The 22,965-nt window shown below is 35.2% G+C and overlaps 1 protein-coding gene across 1 annotated transcript in view; it reads left to right on the top strand.

Moving 5' to 3' along the window:
• Positions 1-10,481, top strand: part of LOC145665767 (uncharacterized) — a 153,424-nt gene extending 142,943 nt beyond the window's left edge. The window contains exon 6 of the mRNA XM_081732895.1: positions 9,851-10,481. Coding sequence (XP_081589021.1) covers positions 9,851-9,995 — 145 coding nt within the window. The 3' untranslated portion in view covers positions 9,996-10,481. The remainder of the gene's footprint in view (positions 1-9,850) is intronic.
• The last annotated feature ends 12,484 nt before the right edge of the window (positions 10,482-22,965 follow it).

Raw genomic sequence — 22,965 nt, 5'->3', positions numbered from 1 at the left:
AGAAAATTTATTACAGCAGACTCTCGTTATACCGTACCAGATTGTCTAAAATACCCAATGTCCATGAATTTTCATTTCTTCTACTTCTAGTAGATATAGTGTTTAGAAATCAGTTGAAGCTACAAGGTTGGCACCCTTGCGGATTTGGGACCTACTAGTAAGATTTTGCAGACAACTTACTAGTACAAAATTTATTTTATGTATTTTTTATTTTTGTCAAATCCCTGTTAGTATTTCTTCTGTTTTATTTACTTTAGTCTAGTTTTCCATACTTTACTCGTAACTTCTCTCAGTTTGTGAGGAGTCGGATAATTTTTCTTTAAAAAAAATCTAAATTAAGAGACCATACTGACCTTCCGGTAGGGCTGGAGTTTCCAATGGCGTTTTGACCGGATACAGTGACGGGTGGGATTTCCATAAAGCATTTGTCTTTATAAAAATTCCATTGAGGGCAGACTCGTCACGCATTGGAGATATTTATCTTAGGCCACGCAATTTAGTAGACCTACTTTTTCGGCATATGCAAGTATATTTGGCTGTGAATTATTGTATGTCGAAATTCGACCACTTATCTTCGAAGTTTTAGTGTCTTATCTTATTTTTTGACGCGCCGCTTTTTCTCTCTCTTCCCTATCTATCCCTCTATGCTCTTCAAGATTTTTTTTAAATTTTTCAACCTCCCCCCAAGTTTTGAACTTGACAAATATCAACCACTTAACATATATCTTTTGAACCTGAATTACCAACTGAGATGTCGCGAGACAGGATTCGTTGAGGTATTCGTTGATGTTGAATATCAAGAGACCGTTTTCCATCATATTTTGATCCACTGCAATAGCGAGCAATGGTTCTGTACATGATTAAATTTTACTTTCGTTTCTTTATCATTATCCATTTGGAATTCTCCGTTGAATTATCAGTCATTTCTACTTTTGGTTCCATAGGTAACCATAAACTTGAATGTCGTTGTAGTTGTCTAGGCCAAAAAGTAGTATCAACATTTTAGAATCATATATTTATACATATTCTGTGTTTACGTGCCTGCTGCGAATTAAATGTCTCCCAGTTTAAATAAAATGCTTGAGAATATTAATTTTATCATTATGTGCGGCCACTTAGTTAAATATGTGATATATTCGGATTTTCTTATGTGAAGTGTTGCAAACTAAAAATTTAATTTGTCGGGGTTATTAATTTGAAAGTTTAAATAATTATTGAGTATATGTATATTGATATATAAATATGAGTGGAATATAAATATGATATTAAAATAAAAGTATAATGGTGAATTGAGTAGACAAATATATGTAAAGGGTCTTGGTATCTACTCCGAACGGTTCTTGGTTGCCATAGTTCCGGAATATCCAATAAATGTAAAAGGTGAATGTTAGAAAATACCGCCGCATGTTAGATACTCTCTCTGATCTTTGTAATGGTATTAAGTAACATGTGTAACAGCTAACATCGTCTGTATTACACTCATTGCATGTAGCATGGATTAAGGCAGGTCATCGTAACCCTAATGTATTATTAAATCTAACTTTAAGTTAGTAAACTGAAATCCTCCTGCGGCATTACATTTCGATTCCTTCCCTTCCATACGAATCTTCAAACTTGATCAGTGTTTCCCACCTCAGTAGTCGTGTTCTCAATACAAACGAAAATTCTTCTGGACTTGGAAAATTCCCCTTTCTTTACACATTGTGTGAATCTAATAATAAATGTGTGCACCTGGTGATACAAGGTGATATTGACTGAAAGATAGTGAATGGAATAGTAAGCGGAATGACCTAATAAGTAACATAGTCACCGTGGTATTAGTGACAAAACTTTGCTCTCTTAATCCCAGATATAGAAGAAATGTGTTAATAAATACTACTACGAACTTCGAATGTGTCAGTTACGATTAAAAAATATAATCTCATGTATGAATCTTAAAATGAAATGAAGTTAAATGCATGGACACCAGAAAGGGTGCCTTAAGAATATGTATGATATCATAGCTCGTTTAAATGTACCAGAGAGGACTCATAGAATTAATTAAAATTTTTCATATATGAGAAAAAGACTCATTATAACCCTCATTTCAATTTTTTTCTTTTACTTAGAACAGCGTTTCCCAACCTTTTTCAACTTGCGGCACACAACGAGTGTAACTCGAATTCTCGCGGCACACACATATTATTATTATTATTATTATTATTATTATTATTATTATTATTATTATTATTATTATTATTATTATTATTATTATTATTATTATTATTATTTGCAAATATAAAATATCATGGTAATTTTTTTTCTGTGATTACTAATCTCCTTCTCACAGAGATGAAAGCTCGATCACTGGTTTTCCCCTATGCTAATTCATTATGCTTATTTTTTATTCTAATTTTAAAATACCAAACAATTGCAATGAAATATAGGACTCAGATTTTTAAAAATACGCTTTCTTTTTCGAAAACTGTATCCCGCTTTTCCCTAAGAACGAAGATCACTAAATAACGAACGAACAAACAAATGTCTTGTACTTTTAACTTTGCTGTTTAAACCAAAACCGGTGCATATTATTGCAATCACACAGCTTGCGATGCGTCGAAGTCAAAGCACACCTGTTGAACAAAGTGTTGATCTGTTATTCACGTGCGAATGAGCGTTCTATGAACGTTCACTTGCGTACCGTACAAGTGCTTCCATTTCTCGCTGTTAGTATGACTCTCAATTGAAGTGTAACATAGCAGCTAACCGTGGAAATGTGTACGAGTCGAAATACTGCCTGCTACATAGTAATAGATGTAGAAAAATATATTACAATTCCAGTAATTTTTTCCATGGTAGAAATTCACAGTAATGTGAAATACAAAAATGTACCTTTTTTCTTGTCTTGCAATTTGGTTGCTTTAGAACTAATAATTTTGTTTCGATTTCCTCGCGGCACACCAGCGGTCCATTCGCGGCACACCGGTTGGGAAACGCTGACTTAGAAAATTGTAGGATGTAACGTTATTTAGGGATTTATATCATATTTTACCAGCAGTTAATGTTTTATATATATATATGTATAGTTTTATTTTCTTTCATCTGTCTGTTAGTATATACATATATAATATTACATTCCTGATGCTCAATTTCATATGAGGATTGATACATTTATACCTATACTTATCGCATGTTCACAAAATTCTGTGTTTATTTTCTCAGTAGATGTAATAAATGTTCACCAAATTATAGTTAGATGGTTTCTTTTAAACTATTTTCACCCTTGTCGATACGCTGTTCTGTATGTATGTGCGTGTGTGTGAATTAGTGCTCTCAACGGGTCGGGTCGGGTCGGGTTGAAGACCGACCCGACCCGACCCGTGACCCGAATTGACTGACCCGATCCGATGATCCGACCCGACCCGATGATTCGACCCGACCCGACTGACCCGAACCGTGATCCGATCTGATTGACCTGACCCGATAAACCGACCCGAGCTGACCCGGTTTACCCGACCCGACAACCTGACCCGAATAACCCGACCCGAGCTGACCCGATTGACCCGACCCGACAACCCGACCCGAGCTGACCCAACCCGACAACCCGACCCGAGTAGCCTGACCCGACAACCCGACCCGAACTGACCCGACCCGAGTTGACCCGACCCGACCCGACCCGTAACCCGACCCGAACTGACCCGATCCGAGTCGGGTCGGGTCGGGTCAACCCGACCCGTGTGAGAGCACTATGGTCACGACACTGGGTGAACGCCAAAATGCACTCACATTGGGAAACTAGTTTTAAAAGCATAATTTTAGAAAATAAAGTATAAAGCATAATTTAAAATATATAGCACAATTCTTGGAAAATTCTCTTTAACTGAAAGTTTAACATACTGTGTTAATATTTTTAAAGCCAATTTTTACAATGCAAAATCATTGAGAACGTAACAATGCAACAATGAAAAGCTTATTTTCATTTCTGTAAACTTTTCGGTGTAATCCTTTGATGTGGAGAAAAGAAAGTAAAAGAAGAAATTTTTCCACCAACAATGAATAGTATGCAAGAACTCCGATGCCAGCTTTAAGTTCTTAGGGGGGCAAAGGAGGGGCAGATACATTTTCGGGGGGCGGCTATTTGCCATACCAAAAATGACATATTTATTACGTTTGACTTATTTTACATTACATTGTGTATTTCGTTGCTGTTTTTATGTTAGATCTATATAATTATAAATTAAACTTATTTCAAATAAAATTTGTAACTAACAAATAAGTAACGTCTGCACATGAAATATTTTTCAATGAAACTTTTGAAGCCTAAACATAAATTGAATTACTTTCGCGTATGCTACAAGTAACACATTCGTCTATATGCTACGTATCTCTTGCTCTCTCCCTCTCTCTCTCTCTCTCTCTCTCTCTCTCTCTCTCTCTATATATATATATATATATATATATATATATATATATATATATATATATATATATATATATATATATATATATATGTAGAGAGAGAGCCAGAGAGAGAATTTACGAGGAGCTGCTGAAAATGTCGTAGTCCAATCCAGAAGAAGTGTAGGTACTAGGTAGAAAAATGAAACCGTAGTTTAGAAAAACATATCTCTGTATGTACAAATATAAATTTTCATATTAATAATGAAATTCTTATTGTTTCTCAGGCCTCTGAAGTGATTATGTGTGCCCAAACAGATAATTTCACGAACATCCAGATCCTTACTGTTATAACATTTTTGTTCCACCAAGGAAAGTCACCGAAGTAAATTAATTAGGAAATCAGTGAAACACCACGGGACTCTCCTCCGTTATATATAATGGTGAAGAAGTAACTGGCTTAGTATAAACGTAGCAATTTCTCAACAAATTATGCTTTACATCCAGAATGATTAAAAGCAATGACTCTTCCTGGAATCATGGATGCAATTTGTGACATTATTCTTGAAAATTGCAGCATTTCAGCTAGTGGTGGATATAGCCCGGGGCCGGAGGGCCTAAGCCACCCCAGTTTTTGTGTGACAAAAATAATTTAAGCTATTTATATTTATTATAGTCTGAGGTCTGCACCTCGCTTTCTCAGTTTTTACCTTCTCAGCAAAACTTGTGTCAGGGATTCTGGGCATTTCTTTGGAACTCGTCGGTAGCATAATTCAGAATGGCTTGGGTATGCGCAAGTTCTCGGCATAATGGGTTCCCAAAATATATGTCAGGAAAATAAAAGGGTAACGGCATTAATAGAAGTATTCTTCCAATCTGACCGTAATGCTGATCAATTTCGCTGACGAATAGTAATCATAGATGAAATATGGTTGTACCACTATGATCCTGAATCGGAACAACAGTCAATGGAGTAGTAGCACTCATTTCTCCATCGCCCCAAGAAGTTCAAGACACAGAAGTAGGTTGAGAAACTGTTTGGAACATTCTTCTGGTATAAGTATGGAGTGGTAGACTACCTCCTCAATGGTCAGATATTTAATCTAGAATCTCTACATTACTTACAAAACTGAAAGAAAAATTCAAAGTTCAACGCTGCGGAAAATGAAAAGAAAGGAATTCTGTTCCTTCAGGAGAATGCACCTGTCCATAAAGGCCCTGCGAACATAACTGACATTGCATAATCTAGGATTTCAACGTCTAGCTCCGCATCATTCTTATTCCGCAGATTAACTCTGCTTAACTATTACGTGTACTTATTTCCCAAACTTAAATAACACTTGAAAGACGCCATTTTAGATCTGATAGGGGTAGTGCTACGAACAGTGGTGCGAGGAAAGCTAGATTTTTTTAACTTTTCTGCAAAAGCTGGAGCACTGTACAAGGTAGTATATTGACTCTCGGGGGAAGAGAAGAAGAAGTAAAACTTCACCAATCCACGTGCACTCCTTCTGGGTTGGGCTACGAATTTTTCAGCAGTTCCTAGTCAATATGGTAGACGTCACGTCAGTACTTTGAAACAAAATAAGTAAAGGAGCACTAGTATAAACCAATTACTAACTAAAGATCAGCACTCTGACAATACATTTTATTGGGAATCAATTTCATTAAATAATTTTATTATTATCATTTGCAGGAAGGGAAAACACAACTCTTTTTATCTCCTTCAAAAAATTAAGCCCTGGTAGTTGCAAACTCAAGCTGTTATAAGCACATCCTCTGAATATTGGAAGCCGAGAATAATGTTTCAGAAAAAAGAAGTTTTAAATAAAACAAAATATGAAACTGAAAACTTCAAACCTGGACAAATACAAACAAGTTACGTAACTGGTTTTACCTTTCTTTTGTTTCCAATCGAAGTTGATCCAATGAGAAGAAAACAAGTCGACCAAATCTACTATTGTTCGCTAGGCACAATTATTAAAAATCATAAGAAAGAAGTATAACTAAAATTTACCTCAAAAGGGTCTAAATTAGAAAACAGAAATATGCGTGCATACCCAGGCGCTCAAAGAAGAAAGCTTGAGGATTAATCTGCCACATAGTAAATTCATGGAAAGTAGACTACAATTTGTCAATGAGATTGGTTATGATACTGATATATAATACTACATGAAGAATGTTTAAAGATTGTACGAGTCTGGGGAGTAGTCTAGGTGGCAGTCAGGGGGCAGAAGTAGCTACTAGGGGGGCGCTCGCCCCCCTTGCCCCCTTCTGGCGTCATCACTGTATTATGTTTACTTTTTGAACTTAAGCACTTTCTGTACTTTTTGGTGGCATCTTTTACTTTCCCTTTCTGTATATATGTACCTGTAAGGCGCACACAAATGATAGAAAAAATTTATTCGAGCAAAGCACATCTCTTTACAATGAATTAAGTAGAAAGTTCATTAAATATGAGAGAAACTAGTTGCAAAAAAAATCAATAAATGGATCAAATATTTAGAATATTTGATGTATAATAAATATACATTATACACGATTAATGTAAAATAATCATTGAAATTAACAATAAAGCATAATTTAAAAAAAAGCTTAATTAAACAAGAAATAAAGCATAATGTGGGTTGCTCTAACAATTAAGTTGTATGAAGACGAGAAGAAAACGAAAGCTGATTCCTTAACGAATTTCGTTGATCTTCTTTGTGTCTACAAAAACGCATTCCTAGAAACCTACAAGCTAGGTATCATCTCTGTGATTATATCAGTTTCTAGTGCTACATGTGAAAGGTCATTCTCTTCTTTGAAAAGATTAAAGACTTGTATACGCAAGTCAATGACTCATGATAGGTTGAAAAACTTAGTGTTACTTTATATTGAGAAGAAAATTGCTAAATCGTTAGATCTTTAACAAGTTGTGGATATGTTTGCTGCTGCCCACACGAATAGAAAGATCCTCTTCAAGTAGAGGCATGAACCTATAAGTTATTTTCTTTACCTGTAAAAGTGTATTTGCTTCCACTTAAGTCAACCAGCTACACATATTTTAAACGCCATGATTAAATAACTATTTACTTATATTAGAAATCAATTGCATTAATGAATCCTAGTTGTTTGAGGTACTAAATTCTTATATTTTCACTGTTTTCCAAAGAGTAAAATCATGAACAATAAAGATTGAAACATTCACCTTGAATATATATATATACACACACACACACACATATATATATATATATATATATATATATATATATATATATATATATATATATATATATATATATTGGAGATGTCCCCCTCAAAATCCTCTTGGGCCCTTCATTGCCCCCCCCTGAAAAAAACTCTAGCTACGCTACTGGACACCATGCACCAGAGATGAATTCTCTACCACTGAGCCACTGCGGCCCTGCTTGGGCTTGGTCGTTCATATCCAATCTCTCTTTTGGCGTTGCTTAAACAACTTCTAGTTTTGTTCTAAATCCAGACTCCATATTGGCGTAGATATTAATATTACAGTCGATTGGTAAAATCAATCTTCCACATTTAAAAATTAAAGTACACACAAGTAGAAAAATAAGCATTTATCATAAAAACACTAGCTGCAAGTGTTCAAAATAGATTTATGGTTTCTATAAAATCAATTGAAAATTGCTATTTTTAATTAGGCCGCTAGTGAAAAACAGCAGCTTTCGACTCCAGCCGAGTTTAAACTCAACCTAAACTTAGTTGACCAAAGGGAACTGACCCGACTGACCCGAGCCGACAACCCGACCCGATAACCCGACTGACCCGACCCGACAACCCGACCCGATAACCCTACCCGAGTGACCCGACCCGATAACCCGACCCGATTGACCCGACCCGATAACCCGACCCGAGCTGACCCGACAACCCGACCCGAATAACCCGACCCGAGTTGACCCGATTGACCCGACCCGAGCTGACCCGACTGACCCGACCCGATAACCCGACCCGAGTTGACCTGACCCGACCCGACTCGGGTCGGGTCGGGTTACGGGTCGGGTCGGGTCAACCCGACCCGTTTGAGAGCACTAGTGTGAATGAATGATAAATTTAGTTTTAAATGGTAGCATTTAATATTGATTAACTAAGGTAGAGTTTATAATAAGAGTGTAGTAGCATGTTATATGTATTAGTGTATGATGGAAGTTCTGAAAGACAACTAATCCTAAAGTAGTCTAATCGGCTCTGAGATAAAAGCCAAAATAACAAGATGAGCCTGAATAACGACAGCCTTTTCAGAAATCTCAAAACTTCTATTTGTAAAAAATATATACATTACTTTATTTTATTTCATTTTATTTTATTTATTTCTATTTTTATTTATTATTTATTTATTTATTTATTTATTTATTTATTTATTTATTTATTTATTTATTTATTTATTTATTGCTGATTCAAATGTGTGTTTGATCTCCATTATGAAAATTGAGATACTCGATAAAGGTTATTTAACATTTGGGAAATGACAGGCAAACGATTAAATTAAAACTTCTCGCCACCTGGGCTGGGTTAGGGCAACTCCCACTGGTGCAATTGCCTGGATCTCTCTTCAAGATCATTTCAGAAACGATCTTCAAGTAATAACATTCGAGTATGAATCACCTTTTTAATAACTATCCAAGTTCCTTTACCATATTTCCAAAATTACCCAGTAATCCTTTATCTCTAGTTCCTTCTTCCTTTCTCCTTTTCCTCTTCCTTTTTTCCTCCTTTCTCCTAGCTTCTTCTCTTCTTTCTCAATCTTTCTTTTCCTCTTTCTAATAAAACTGAAGAGGGGTCGTGACTGGGAGTTGTCGTTATATACACGGTCATTAAATTGCTTTGATGTTTCTCTTTGGAAGTCCGATATGAATTATTTAATCCTAAAATATACATATGAAGCAAGAATTCCAAAATTCATTTATTTTTTTTTATTTCATATTTGGCTAAATTATCATAACTAAAAGATTCAGTTTCAAAATTTAGCAAGCGACTTTCCCATTCACGTTCACGCTTTTCTTCATGGTGAGAAGGTTTATTTCCTGTACTACCTTCATTCCAAATCAGCTCTGGATTTCACGTAGCCTGTGTAAAATGAGTATGTGGTAAATCTGGCGGATGAAGGGACTCCAAGCATGGTGCTAAATTCATTACGCCCTGCCGTGCCAAAGAAAAAATGTAGTTTTATCGTATGCCATTTCTGCTTGTTTCGAGTTGAGAAAGTATGGATTTTAAAAATGTTAAATTTAATTACTTCTTCTCTACCAACGAAGGTCAATTTTGATTGATAATACAGTATTTCAGTTTTGTATGCAAACTGATATCCAAGCAAATACTCACTAAAAAGCATTACGACTGGTGCATCTTTCACTAGCTAAATATTTTCTTAGCTTCAACTCTAACTACACTCCATACTTCGTAATACTTCATAATCTTGTCTGAATTTATTGTACCTATCTTCTTCTAGGCCATCAACGACTCCTAACGGAAACAAACTCTTGCACAATGATTACTATGATGCAGAACAATTAGGTGAATCCGGAGGTGATTGTCGACTGACTTACAACTGTACTGTGGGATTGTTTGATTTAATAACAACAGTTAGAGATTAAATATATCTGTATTGCCTTCAAATTACTTACACAATATAGCAATGATTGAGTAACATAATGTCAATTTTTATTTCGTTTCCTTTACATTCATTCAACAAAGTTTTGAACATTTTTAATACTACTTGTTCTGTGGAACATTTATTAAGTACGTTTTAACCAATTGTAAAGTTTAGTTGATAACCTTTGGCAAATAAAATAAAATAAAATATTTACCTTGTCTCATGAACCGTTTAACTCAATGCAGTGACCAAGGACAGTTATTAGATCTTGTGAAAATGTTTGTCACGAGTAGTTGTGCAAACGTAGGATATGAATAGATAAGTGAAAATTAACTTCAATGAATTTAAAGCAAACACCTAAAAGGAATCTTTACAATTTTCGAGAACATGTTCGTAGCAATAACAAAAGTAAACAAACGCAGAACAGGTTATTTCTCATCCTTCTTCTTAACTCAACTGTTTCAATATAAGCTGTCTTGAACTGTAAAGTAACTGAAACATCCTTTAAGTTGAATGCTTACTGGTTAAAACATATTTACTAATATGTGTTTTGTTACTTTGAATTCTAATGTACAGACTGAGTTAAAAATAAAGTTGTTTCCAAATTGTATGATGCCATCATTATCACAAATGAATCGTTTTCTTTAAACGACACATGTCAGAGAAAAACCAGTTTGGCGAAAAATGAGAAAAACTATACTACACAGTATAGTTTCTCCAAAAACGCCTATTTATTTATAATATACCAAGTGTAGACAACAGCTAGGCAGGTATAGATATCTCACAAAATGTGTATCTACGCGTAGCAAACACGATATTGTCGCTAATTTCGTGTCTGAAAAAACTTGACGTATCATTTTACCCCCCCCCCCCAAAAAAAAAGAAACGATTCAAAAGTTCTAACATCATTGGCAGGTTACTTCCTAATCCACAAATGAAGAAACTTCCATACGTTATAGTCCTACGCTAATGTCTTCGTTTTTCGGCTGTAACCTTCTCTCTTCTTAGACTTCCAAACTATACTATGCATAAGTGTTGGAAGTCTTATAGAACAGCTATGTCCTTCCATCCGTCTGTCGACAGGTATCAAACTGAAGAGATATCGAGAAGTGGTTTTTGCAATCGATTCAGTATCCAAAGAACAGGTTTCATCTTCTCCGTTAAATTCAAACCGAAAGTGAAATTACCGAAAGTGAAGTCAAATCAAATTACCCATTTCCCTTCTGAACGTTTATCATTATATAACGAAAAGGTAATAGATAGCGAGAAATGTATTTTTTTATTAAATCGATTCAATATCTCAAGAGAACATACCAGTGCCACCCGCAATACTATATGGAAACTGGACGTGGTTGATAATTACTAGTATTTCCGGGATCAATAGTGCTTTCCATAGTGCAAAACCGGACAAAAATATCAAGAAGTTTATTTATTTATTCATTTATTTTGAAATCGACTTAGGCTCCCAAGAATAGACCCATCTCCTGCGTCAATCCACTATTCAAACTGGAAGTTGTAGAAACACTTATTTTTTGTTTCAATGTTGCTCGCCATAAAACAAAAACGGAACGGATAATGATTTTTTTTTTTTTTTGCAAAAAAACATGTAAACAGATTACAAAAGCTGAAAGATTGTACTAAACAAAATATCAAAATTCTTCACTTTTCTATCCTGCACTTCGGTTACCAATTTTAAAAAGTCGGATATTCAAGTTCTCCGTCAGTTAATTTTTTAAATACACTCAGCTGTTTGTTTTAGAACCATGAACCGCACATAAAGTGTCAACGTACGCAGGAAGTGGGTCCTGGGGGTCCGGAAATTTCGACTTTTGTGTAAGTTTAACCTAATTTTAGGGGCAATTTTAGGAACTTTAATATAAAGTACCCTCAGATTCAGTTTGGACCCCTCCGAAATAAATTCCTGAGTACGCTATTGTGTGTATATATATATAACAGGTTTCAGATACAGCACTAGGCCATTTTACACTGAAACATTTTAACAATTTGATAACAACAATTCAATAACAATTTGAGGTCAAGATGGTACAACACAACAGCGACATTACAAAAATAGCTTATTTATAGATGATCTGAAAGTATACGCACTTGAGAAAACATCTAGTTTCTAGTAACTGATTATAGGTACTGATAATTCGGTTTAGAAGGGACCTTTGGACAATATTAACTCTCGCCGTTCGAGTGTAAAAGAGATCACTAGACCGTGTTGTTCTAGCGGGTACGCAAAAATTTATCTGACTCTTTAGCGGGCACCTTATATGCATAAGGTGCTAATAAACTATACTAACAAACTGTAAGATTGGTTCCTCACATCAAAACAGCAAAAAAAGTCCACATGAACCTGAGGGAAAAGTGCACAGTTGTAAGGTTTCCGAGAAGAAAAACACAACAAACTGCTACTATTTTGTACTGGTTTATAGTCTGTGCATTTCGGGAGAGAAATTTGGCGAAGAATGTAGAAATATGACAGGATTTGTTAATATTTTGAGTGTATTTGCTGTGGATGACTTCCTCCTTGTTTGCAATTATAAATAAAAGTTGATTGGTTTGAGCAGAGTACAAGTTTATTATTTGGACGTCGGACGTCTCAGTGAAAATAAGTTTATAGCTGGGTTTTGTGCTGTATAGTTTTGATACCTCTCTTTACAACAGTTTCAGAGCTAGGGCTGTCCAAAATCGTAGAAAAGCTAAATTTCAATACACCGTATCTCAAATTCGTGAAACCTTGGAGCAACAGTCCACATAATCGTAAACCCAAGGTTACTAGAAGGAAAGGTTGGGCTATAAGCACAGACGCTTCGCTCCTCGTTTTGCGTGACGTCACCAGCGAGGAGCAGCAAGTAGGTATTGAGGTGTACGAAGCAGCCAGAATGTATTTTTTCCTTCTTTATGCATAACATTTTCGCTGTCACATTCTCCTACACACAAACTACAAATAAATAAATAAATAATAAATAAACCAGCAATAAATAGAACATCTTAACGCAATTTATATTATGGAAAATTAACAATGTACTTGTGTTGCATGATCATTTATTTATTTTTTGATGAGATAGATAATTGTTGAATTATAATTACATTTTAAATGTATTTATATCTGAAATGTTGCTGTGAATGTATTTAAGCAAAGTTGCAGATAAATATGTGTTTTACCAGGGTAATCTCTGAAATTTCCGGTGCCTGGAGTTAAAGTAAGTGCGGAACCAATGATAAGGTAAGTTCCACACCCGGCATAAATAGATTACTTTGTGATCACTGATAAGAATATTTCAATAAATACTTTAAACCATGGATAATAATAATAATAATAATAATAATAATAATAATAATAATAATAATAATAATAATAATAATAATAATAATAGATCGTCGATACATTCAGTAGCGGAAGCCTTTTAATACCTAGCAATTTATTTTATTCAATATACGGCACTCAGGCTTAAAGTTTAAAATTGCCAATTCATATCTTCTCCACATGATTATTAAAACGGAACCCATCCGTGTTAAACGTCATGTCGACTCTTCATCACAGATTCTATTCAATGTAACCATTGTTGACGCTATGATTGCACTTCGTGACATTAATAGTACACAGTCCGGAAAAATGTATTTGGTTTATATCTAAATATTTGTATGCTAACTAGTGTTAACGAATCGAGACGAGACGAGAAATTAGGTTTTCTCGTCTTGTAGAATCGATTTTCGAAAAAAGCTCTTTTCTTCTCGCCTCGAAGTTTCTCTAGCCTCTTGTATAAATTTGTGTACAAAATTTGTCCTGACTTCCTCAAGTCACGAGAGATCCACGAAGGATGAGATATAATAACATTTAAAACATATATTATTGGAGTATATTGTGTAATGACTTTTGTATCTTTGAATGCTCTTCATTGTGTTCTTACAATCACTTTATCAATTTATAGTGTTTTTTTACGATGGACCATGCAGCACTAAACGGGTGTTTAAGGTTTAATACTTGGGTAAGCTCATGTTACCAATGAGACTCGTGAAGTTTCTCATCTTGCCTCGAAAACGAGACGACAACTCCCATATTTTTAGACTCGAATTAAAGAGATGCTTCTCGTCTCGAATTGCAGACGAGACGAGACATTTCTCGCCTCGGTCTCCTCTCGTGGACAACACTAATCTCAACAATGAATTAGAAATAGTTAACCTGCTAGTTTTCCTCAACGGTCAAACTCTTCCATTCTGTGGTGCAAGGCGTGGGGCAATCGCCCCACCTGTTCTACCCACACGACGTCCCGCGGTTTTATTCTGATTTCTAACTCAAATAAACATCTAGAGGACCAATAAGCAGAAAAAATATCCAAAATAATTTTAAATTATGAACTTCATGCATACATAGAAATTTATGAAAAAGAATAAGGAAAATAAACTTACTTTATTTTACTTTGAAATCGGGAAATCGGCTCCCTCTAGAAAATTTTCTTTGGGTTCCAATGATCTTGACTGAGGACCTTTGTCTTTTCTTCACTATTTTGGCATGGAGGGACTAAAACTATCAGTTGGGTATGAATAGTGTAAATCAAAGGCGTGTACATGCATAAAGAAATCATTGATTGTACAATTGATAATAATTTAGAACAACTTTTAACTCTAAAAGAAACCGATGAAATATAAGTGTCACTGTTAATATTAAACAAACTGAAAATAGTTTGAAAAATGTATCGGTAAATATCGGTGTTTATTTGCCAATGCCGATACCGATACTCCCAAAAGTGGCTGATATTACCGATACCGATATATCGGTACATCCCTAATTCTATAATGGGGAACACTTGGAGATGAAAGACAAATACACGTAAAAATACATATGTACACACGTACTGAAGTTCACACTATCTTGCAATATTGCATGTCTGTACAGCCAAGCCCACGTAAAGAAATCTTCCGAGATATAGACCTTTTCTCTATTAAATAATATTCGTCCTCGTACACCACTAAAAAAGAAAGCAACATAATTCAACATAGCAAAAGCCCAAAATAAATAAAGAATTGTTTGTGGTCTTAGTAGCAAATCTTCGCGCGCCAAGCAGACGACAAGCTCTAAGTTCCTCGCTGGTGACGTCACTGTGAAGAGAGCGGGAAAGTAGAGGTTCGGGACATAAGTTAAGAGCACCCCCTGCGTAAACCAAGTCATACGTATGCAGTCACTCCAAAAATGCATAATTCATCAATGAGTAATGGGTGTGCGAGGGATTATCTACAGGATATAATTGTTAGGCATGCTCAGAACAGAATTTCCAGATATACTTAGATTTCAAGGTGGATCCAAAGTAGACAAAACTAAGCTTTGACAACAGTGGACAAGTAACGCTTGGTAAAAAGTCAGAAGTGTTAGGAACCGACAGTTCCACAGCTCTTCGTGTTCGGAATATCGTGTGCTGCAATGTATTTTATCAGGTATATTTCATTTTTCTTTAACGTATAAGCGTGAAATAAAACATCGCAACAGCCGTTAATTCGAACACAAGGAAACGTAGTGCGGGCGGTCCCTAATACTTCTGACCTCCCACGAGAGCATTTCGTGTTCATCGTTGTCAAGATTTACCTTATGCCTACATTCGACCTCCTTGAAGTCAGAGCGTATTTAAAAATTCTGTTTCAAGTATGTCGGGGAAGTATAAGCTGTAGCGAATCCCCTGTACACCGTTGCACATTGATGAAATACGTATATTTGGTTTGAGTTTGTATGACTCGTTTTATAGTGATATGAACCGTGATATTACATTTCAATAAAATGACACTTCATGAATGGCTCATGGCTCTAAAACAAACAGCTGAGTGTATTTAAAAGATTAACTGACGGAGAAACTTGAGTATTCGATATTTTAGCCCCTTTCTGCATGATTTTTTCTTTTAGCAAAATAATAATAATAATAATAATAATAATAATAATAATAATAATAATAATAATAATAATAATAATAATAAATATTGGAAATCATCATATGGGAACTTGAAAAATGAATTAAAACTTGAATTTTAGATTTTTCACTTAATTCCGACGAGAAATAAGTACGTGCCCTATATGGCACACTATGCAGTAAGATAAACTTTCCTAGAAGTGTGCAGGGAATGGATCTTGCCATATATATCGCTTCATGCAGTAATCTCTATATCTATACTATACTATAGGGCTACTATATATATATACTATACTGTCAGTTGTTTGGTAAAAGTGCGCACAATATTTCGCCAAAACATTATTTTCACTGACAAAAATCAACTGCTTCACAAAAAACACATGTCAACGTTTAACCGCCTAATATAACTCACAAAGAACATGCCAGGTGACACCAAAATCAATTATTCATACACGTCAATATCTCACACACCAGACGAAACAGTCATTTGATTGCTTTGATAAATCATACAAAAGCTAAAGTGAAAAAAGGGAATGTGCCAAATATGGCACGGCATGCGGTAAGGGGTTAAACATGGTAGCCGAAGCACAGGATAGAATAATGAAGAATTTCGATATGTTTTTAGTACAATCTGTTACCTTTTGTAATTTTGTTATACTTTTTTTTTTTTTTTTTTTGTTTTATGGCGACCAACATTGAAACAGGAAATAGTTTATGTTTACCACTTCCGATTCGAATAGAGGACTGACGCAGGAAATGAATCTATTCTTGGAAGCCTAAGCCGATTCCAAAATAAACGAATAAATAAATAAATAAACTTCTTGATATCTTTGTCCGTTTTTGCCCTATGAAAATCACTATTGAAACTGAAAATACTAGACATTTCCGATGTGAACGTTTATCATCATATAACGGAAAGGTAATAGATAGCGAGATTTTTTTTAGAGTCGATTCCGTGTCTCAAGAGAACATACCATTACCACACGCAATAATGTACAAAAACTGGAAGTGGTTGATATTTACTAATATTTCCGATACCTCCAGGCAACCGCGTTTGCTTGGCCTACGGCCTCACACCTCTTAAACCCACAATTCTACCAAATTTCAAGTTTCTTATTACCTAAAAGATAAAATTTTGTGTTCCTAGAAAACGTTCATTTAAATAACACGAGAATTTCTTCATTCGCCCTTCAGACCCTATAAAAACTAAAAATATTCACATTTTGGTTATTTTCTTGTGGGTTAGTCCCGGAAGGCTACATGCATGCTAAATTTCATCATCTAATAATCCTGCCAGAAGTGCCTAAATATTTTGGGGAGTAGATGTCCTTTATAAATAACATGGGAAAGATTTTCCAGGTCCCCATAAAACCACTCTATAATTGTAAACTTTTATTTTTTGTCATTTACTTAGGTAACGGTAACAACAATGCACAAGCACACCGAATTTCAAGTTTTTATTCCAAGTATCGAAAATATGAGATTATAGGTACAAAAGAAGCCCATTTAAATAACATGCGGAATTTCTTCATTGTCCATTTAGACTTCCTAAAAATTAAAAATATTCACTTTTGGCAATTTTCCTGTCAGTTAGTACCGAAAAGCTACAATCATGTCAAATTTAATCATTGTAGCTCTATAGGAAGTGTCCAATAATTTTTGAATGTAAAAGGTGTCCCATATAAATAACATGGGGAAGAATTTTCAGTTCCCCATAAAACAACTCTAATGTTGGAATTTTTTAATTTTTAATGATTACTTAAGTAACACTAACGAAAACGTACAGACTACCGGCTACCGAATTTCACGTTTGTATTCCAAGTAGCACCTAAATGATAAGATTATAGGTAAAAAAAGAAAAAAGCCCATTTAAACAACATGGAGAATTTCTTCATTCCTCTTTTAGATCCCCTAAAATTAAAAATATTCATTTTAGGCAATTTTTCTATAGGTTAGTCTCGGAAAGCTGTAATCACGCCAAATTTCAACTTTCTACGTCAACCGAAAGTACTTGTTGTTTTGTCAGTTTATATATACATTTTTCCGCAACAGTTTGAAGGTTTCACATACGAGTTAATTCCAATAAACTTGTAATATCATTACTGTAGACTCTTCTTATTATACCACCCTGAAAATCCATTAAGCAACAACAGTAAAACAAATAAATTCTGCTTAAAGACAAAACAGAGGATCACGTCAAATGTACATTTATGGATGAATAGTTTTTGTTTTAGAGGCTATATGGTTATACAATCCGTAACGTGTTGGTGTTTTACAGTTGGATATTAGCATTACATGAAACGTGTGTTTATGAATGAATGGGATACGGATAACTATCGTTATAGCCACCGTTACCTGTGAAGATATCAACGGATTGATTCCATTGACGACTTCGGCCAAGATAATTGCTCTAGCTGTCTATTGCGGAAAATAGAATTTAAAAATTCTCTTTCGACCAAACATTATCGTGTGGAGTAACGGGCATGCATACTAACATTACAACCTTATAAGGCTCACTTGCGGGATCCTAATATCCTTCCCTGAAATAATTGCTTCATTTTTCAAAAATTGTACACAATAATTCGTGCAGCATGTAAATCTTTGTTGATATTTTTTCAAAGCGGAAGTAATGTTGGCTAACCTGAAGTTACATCTGTATTGCTAGGCTATCTTCTGTAAACTAAAACCAAAACAAACTAAAACTAGTTTCGTTATTTCAAAATTGTCCTATGTTATAGTTGAAAATAATATGTAGTGGTAGACAATAAGACGTTTATAAAGAACAAAACTTCACTTTCCGGTTAATTATCATGTCGACCTCCCAATATCTGTACCACTCCTACAATAGACATAAAATATATATATATATATATATATATATATATATATATATATATATATATATATATATATATATATATATATGCCTCTTTCAAAGCGATTTGGTGGTCTTTTGGAGTCATATATCTGAAGTACGCACGAAAGGAAAATAATAACAAGATATACATTGCAAGATATCGTCTTTATTGCAGAAACTTCAGATGACATCCAAAGCACTACAATCGTCAAGTCTTAAAGTTACAGATTAAAATATATACAGAATATTTGCGAAAGATCAGAAGTGCATACAGAATATTTACAGAAAGGTTAAAAAGGTTTTTAAAAATCTGTATATGTGTAAAGGAGATAATCACGGAATTAATTGGGAAAAGACGAAAGTATTGGAGATGGAGAAAAGAATGATAATTAGGAAGTGGAAAGAAGCAGATTGGATAAAGAAGGTAGGAAGAGATAAACCGATGAACTGGACAGGAGGCCTACCTATTAACGAATTATGGCAAGGAAGTTTGGATAGGGTAGACCAGAGGAAAATAAAAAACGTCCTTATAAGAACCAAAAATGGCGGAACGTGATTAGTTGGAAAGTGAAGAAGGAGACTTACGGGATTGGCTGAAGGCTCACAGCAAATAGAATAAAAATCTATAGCAATGACTATATATATGTCTCTTAAAAGAATTTAAACTTTTTCATAACAATGACTATATATATATATGTCTGTATTTTCATTTATGGTCGATAGTGACTGAAGAGGAATATGTTACTGTAGATATTCGAAACCGTTACATATTATAATTTAAAATTCAGTTGGTCTTAAGCTTTGGTCAGTGTTTCTTTTGTTAAAATAATCAATCCAAAACCATGGATAGTCTTGCTATCGTTTTCCTTATTTACTGAACGTGTAAAATACATCTTTGGTACAAATTCCTCTTATATAGTCAGTTAAGAAAAAAAGAAAAATAATTAGTAGTTACACAAATTGTTTTTAATTCGATTCCCTTTTTAAATTTATTTTATTTCGTTATATGCAGAATTTGATATACTAAATAACAAAAATCACATGTTCAGAACGTGTACTGATATTAAGTAGCAAGAAGTCATTCTACACAAGCACGTCTAGCGTTGAGAGAAGTCATTCAACGTCTCAATTGTCATGTCATTCTTCACAAACATTACCGGTCATTCACTCATTCTCATAGACAGGTAAATACGCAAATCAAATATTCCAATGTTTGGCTTTACTTTCTACAATGTCTGGCATAAAGAAATCAAAATAGTTTCTTGGCTCGGAAGTTGCAGATCTTTACGACGCAAATAGAGTAAGTGTTTCATCATTTACTTTTATTCTATTACAATTTATACATATTTTGTCAGATTAAATTGTTCTTGGTGAGTCCATAAGTTCCTTTGGCAGTATAATTGATAACCATAATTGGAAGACCCGGGTTCGATTTCCGACGAGAGCTCATGTGGTTCGTATCCCACACTAAGCTGTAAGTCCACGTCTGATATAGCCTCGCTACTGAAAAAAACACTAAACTTCAATCAAACCAACCAACCAATAACCATAGTGCTAATTACTGTACACTTTTTAAATATCACCAGTGTCACTATTTCTGATGACCTTATCAGTATACGTATGTAAGTGTATCAACATCGTTTGAACTAAAGGTTTACAGCTCTACATTCCCAATTTAGATTGGTTGAAATGCATTTAAGAAACCCAATATGAGTAGTCAGTCGTACATTGCTGAATGTCTTTCTGTGGTAAGGCATTCACTCTAAATGTAGATATTCGTGTAGCTAAGCAATAGTTGTTGCTGCAACCCGGCTGACACACAGACTTAGTCCTACAAGTATTCGAAAAAGTTTAGGCCCAGAAACCCAGCAGCCTAGAGTAGAAGGTGTATACCTAGTAGAACCCTGATGATATAGGGACATATGTTGTCCTGAGAGAAGATGGGGGCAAGCAATGTATCAAGATATAAGGTCCGAAGACTGTATTGATTATGTTATAAATGTACAACGCACTATACATACTCCTCTGAATGAAAACAAGAGGCTAACATATGTGTGATTTATTGCTCTCTACATCAGAAGAAAGATATGAATTCTGTATAGCGAGTACGAACACATACTGTGGTTTCCTGCTCATCTAGGACTCCCACATAAATGTCCGCCACTTTGTCAGAAACAGAAATGACCCTTATTGCTGAATCCGTTATATTCTATTTGCCTTGTCTCTGAAGTCTCTCTCGACATCATCATCTGAAAAATAAGTAGGAAGGAATTTGGGAAAGTAGTCCTTCCTCCAACAATCTGTTGCCTCGGGAATGTAGTTGCTGTTGCCTCACAGGAGGAACCTGTGTATGTGCTTCCACTTAGTGTATACTGCCATGGTGCTAGAAGATCGAGACTCCCCTCCGCTCCCCCCAAAAAAATCCTACCATAACTTTCGCCTTTCTTGTCAGGTCTCCGAATAGATACAACATTTATAACCAAGTAAATTATTAGCTCCGTTGAACAGTCCAGAACCTATATCATTATAAACTGAAATAATAAAATAAAAACAACAAAAAAGTATCAAACTGCTTATAATTTATAGACGTAGCACCCGTATGGTCTAAAACCTTTCATTCTATAAAATTACGACGAATAATTAATGCAAACGTTGCTGTAATGACGTCCATAAATGACAATCCAATGTCACTTCAAGTCAGTAGTATTCAGCACATAAAGCCCTCATTGAAACTAAATGCACGTTTAGGGAAATTAAATTCCCAGAATGAAAAGTTTCTAATAGAGTTCGAAATAATGGTAAATTTTACATGTACTATAATTATACACTTGTTTGAACAGTTCGGTGTAAAAGCATGAAATATTATATCTGGATTTTTTTCTTGCTTCAGAAAATACGACTATATCATTCTCTTGTACTAACTCAATAGAAAACAAGCAGAGTGAGGAGCATAAGACACTAGTGCATGTAAATACACATCATATACACAAGTAATTTTAATTTAATATTTTCAACTTTCATATATTACTTTGTAAAGGTCAAGATACATGTCTCGGTTTGGAATAAGAATATCTTACGTACAGAATACCAAGTTCACATGCACAAATTTTGAAAATTTCATCCTGAACGAGGGTTTAGGATTAAGATTTCTGGGCTTTCGGCATCTAAGGCCATTTAGCCCGTCACGTTTTGAGGGATGACGTCCCTCGGCGAGCACACTATCCGATGAAGGGGGGAAGGAAGGAAGCGGTCTGGGACCTATAAGTTAGGTACCACCCCGGCACTTGCCTGCTGTGAATGAGGAAAACCCAGGAAAACCTCATTCAGGGTGGTTGTCCTGAAAAAGCATTTTACACTTTTTCGACCGAGTGCCCCCACTAGGAATCGAACCCTGGTCCACTCGCACCGAAGGCGAGAGCATTAGCTACTACGCTACGCGGGGCCACTCATCCTGAACGAATAGGGCAAGCAAAAAGTGTTTATTCTAATTAAGATACATCTTCAATTTGTACCACTTACTATAAAGAGTTCACTTACAAATTTCAGTCTTCCTAGTACAAAATTTAGGGGTCTTCCAAAAAATGATTTTCTTATCTTCAACGTAATTTTGGAACAACTTAATACGATATGAAGCAAACAAAGACTTATGTGCCAAACAAACAAAGACTTCAGAACAGATCGCATATCTTTACTATGCTTTGCAACCAACTTTAGAAGGTACTGTTCTGGGACTCATCCTTCGTTAGGCAATTGCTAAAATTAGCAACAAGAACGATCGGACGCTCAACAATGTCGTTGACAACTGTCATGCCTTTGAGAGCAATCTTAAATTCCTGATATGTAGTATCATCTCCCATGTTGACGAGTCTGCCTCGAGAAAGGCAAGATACTTCTCTTGGCCATTTGGATGTATCGAATCGTAGATCTTTCTCGTTTTCTCGGTGGTTCTGCCATGAAGGGCAGTCAGAGATATGTTCTTTCTCTCCAACCTTTTGAGTCCTTTCCCTTCTGGCGTGTCCAATTTATCCAACATCTTCCTTCCATCCTGCTAAGAGACTCGTTCTTCAAGAAAGGCAAATCCCACTAACTCCTCCGAGACCACAGATGTCTCTGAAGAGCACTTAAAGCCACTTCGGCACTGGACTGGTCTGCTAGACCTGTTTCAAGGCCCTTCATGAAGTCAAAATCATTTTTCGGAGCGTGAGGAGCGA

Source organism: Thermobia domestica, chromosome 12 (assembly GCF_964235325.1).
Source record: "Thermobia domestica chromosome 12, izTheDome1.hap1.1, whole genome shotgun sequence".
Taxonomy (NCBI): Eukaryota; Metazoa; Arthropoda; class Insecta; order Zygentoma; family Lepismatidae; genus Thermobia; species Thermobia domestica.
Note: the sequence above shows the minus strand (reverse complement) of the source record. Positions and strands in the feature narration are given on the sequence as shown.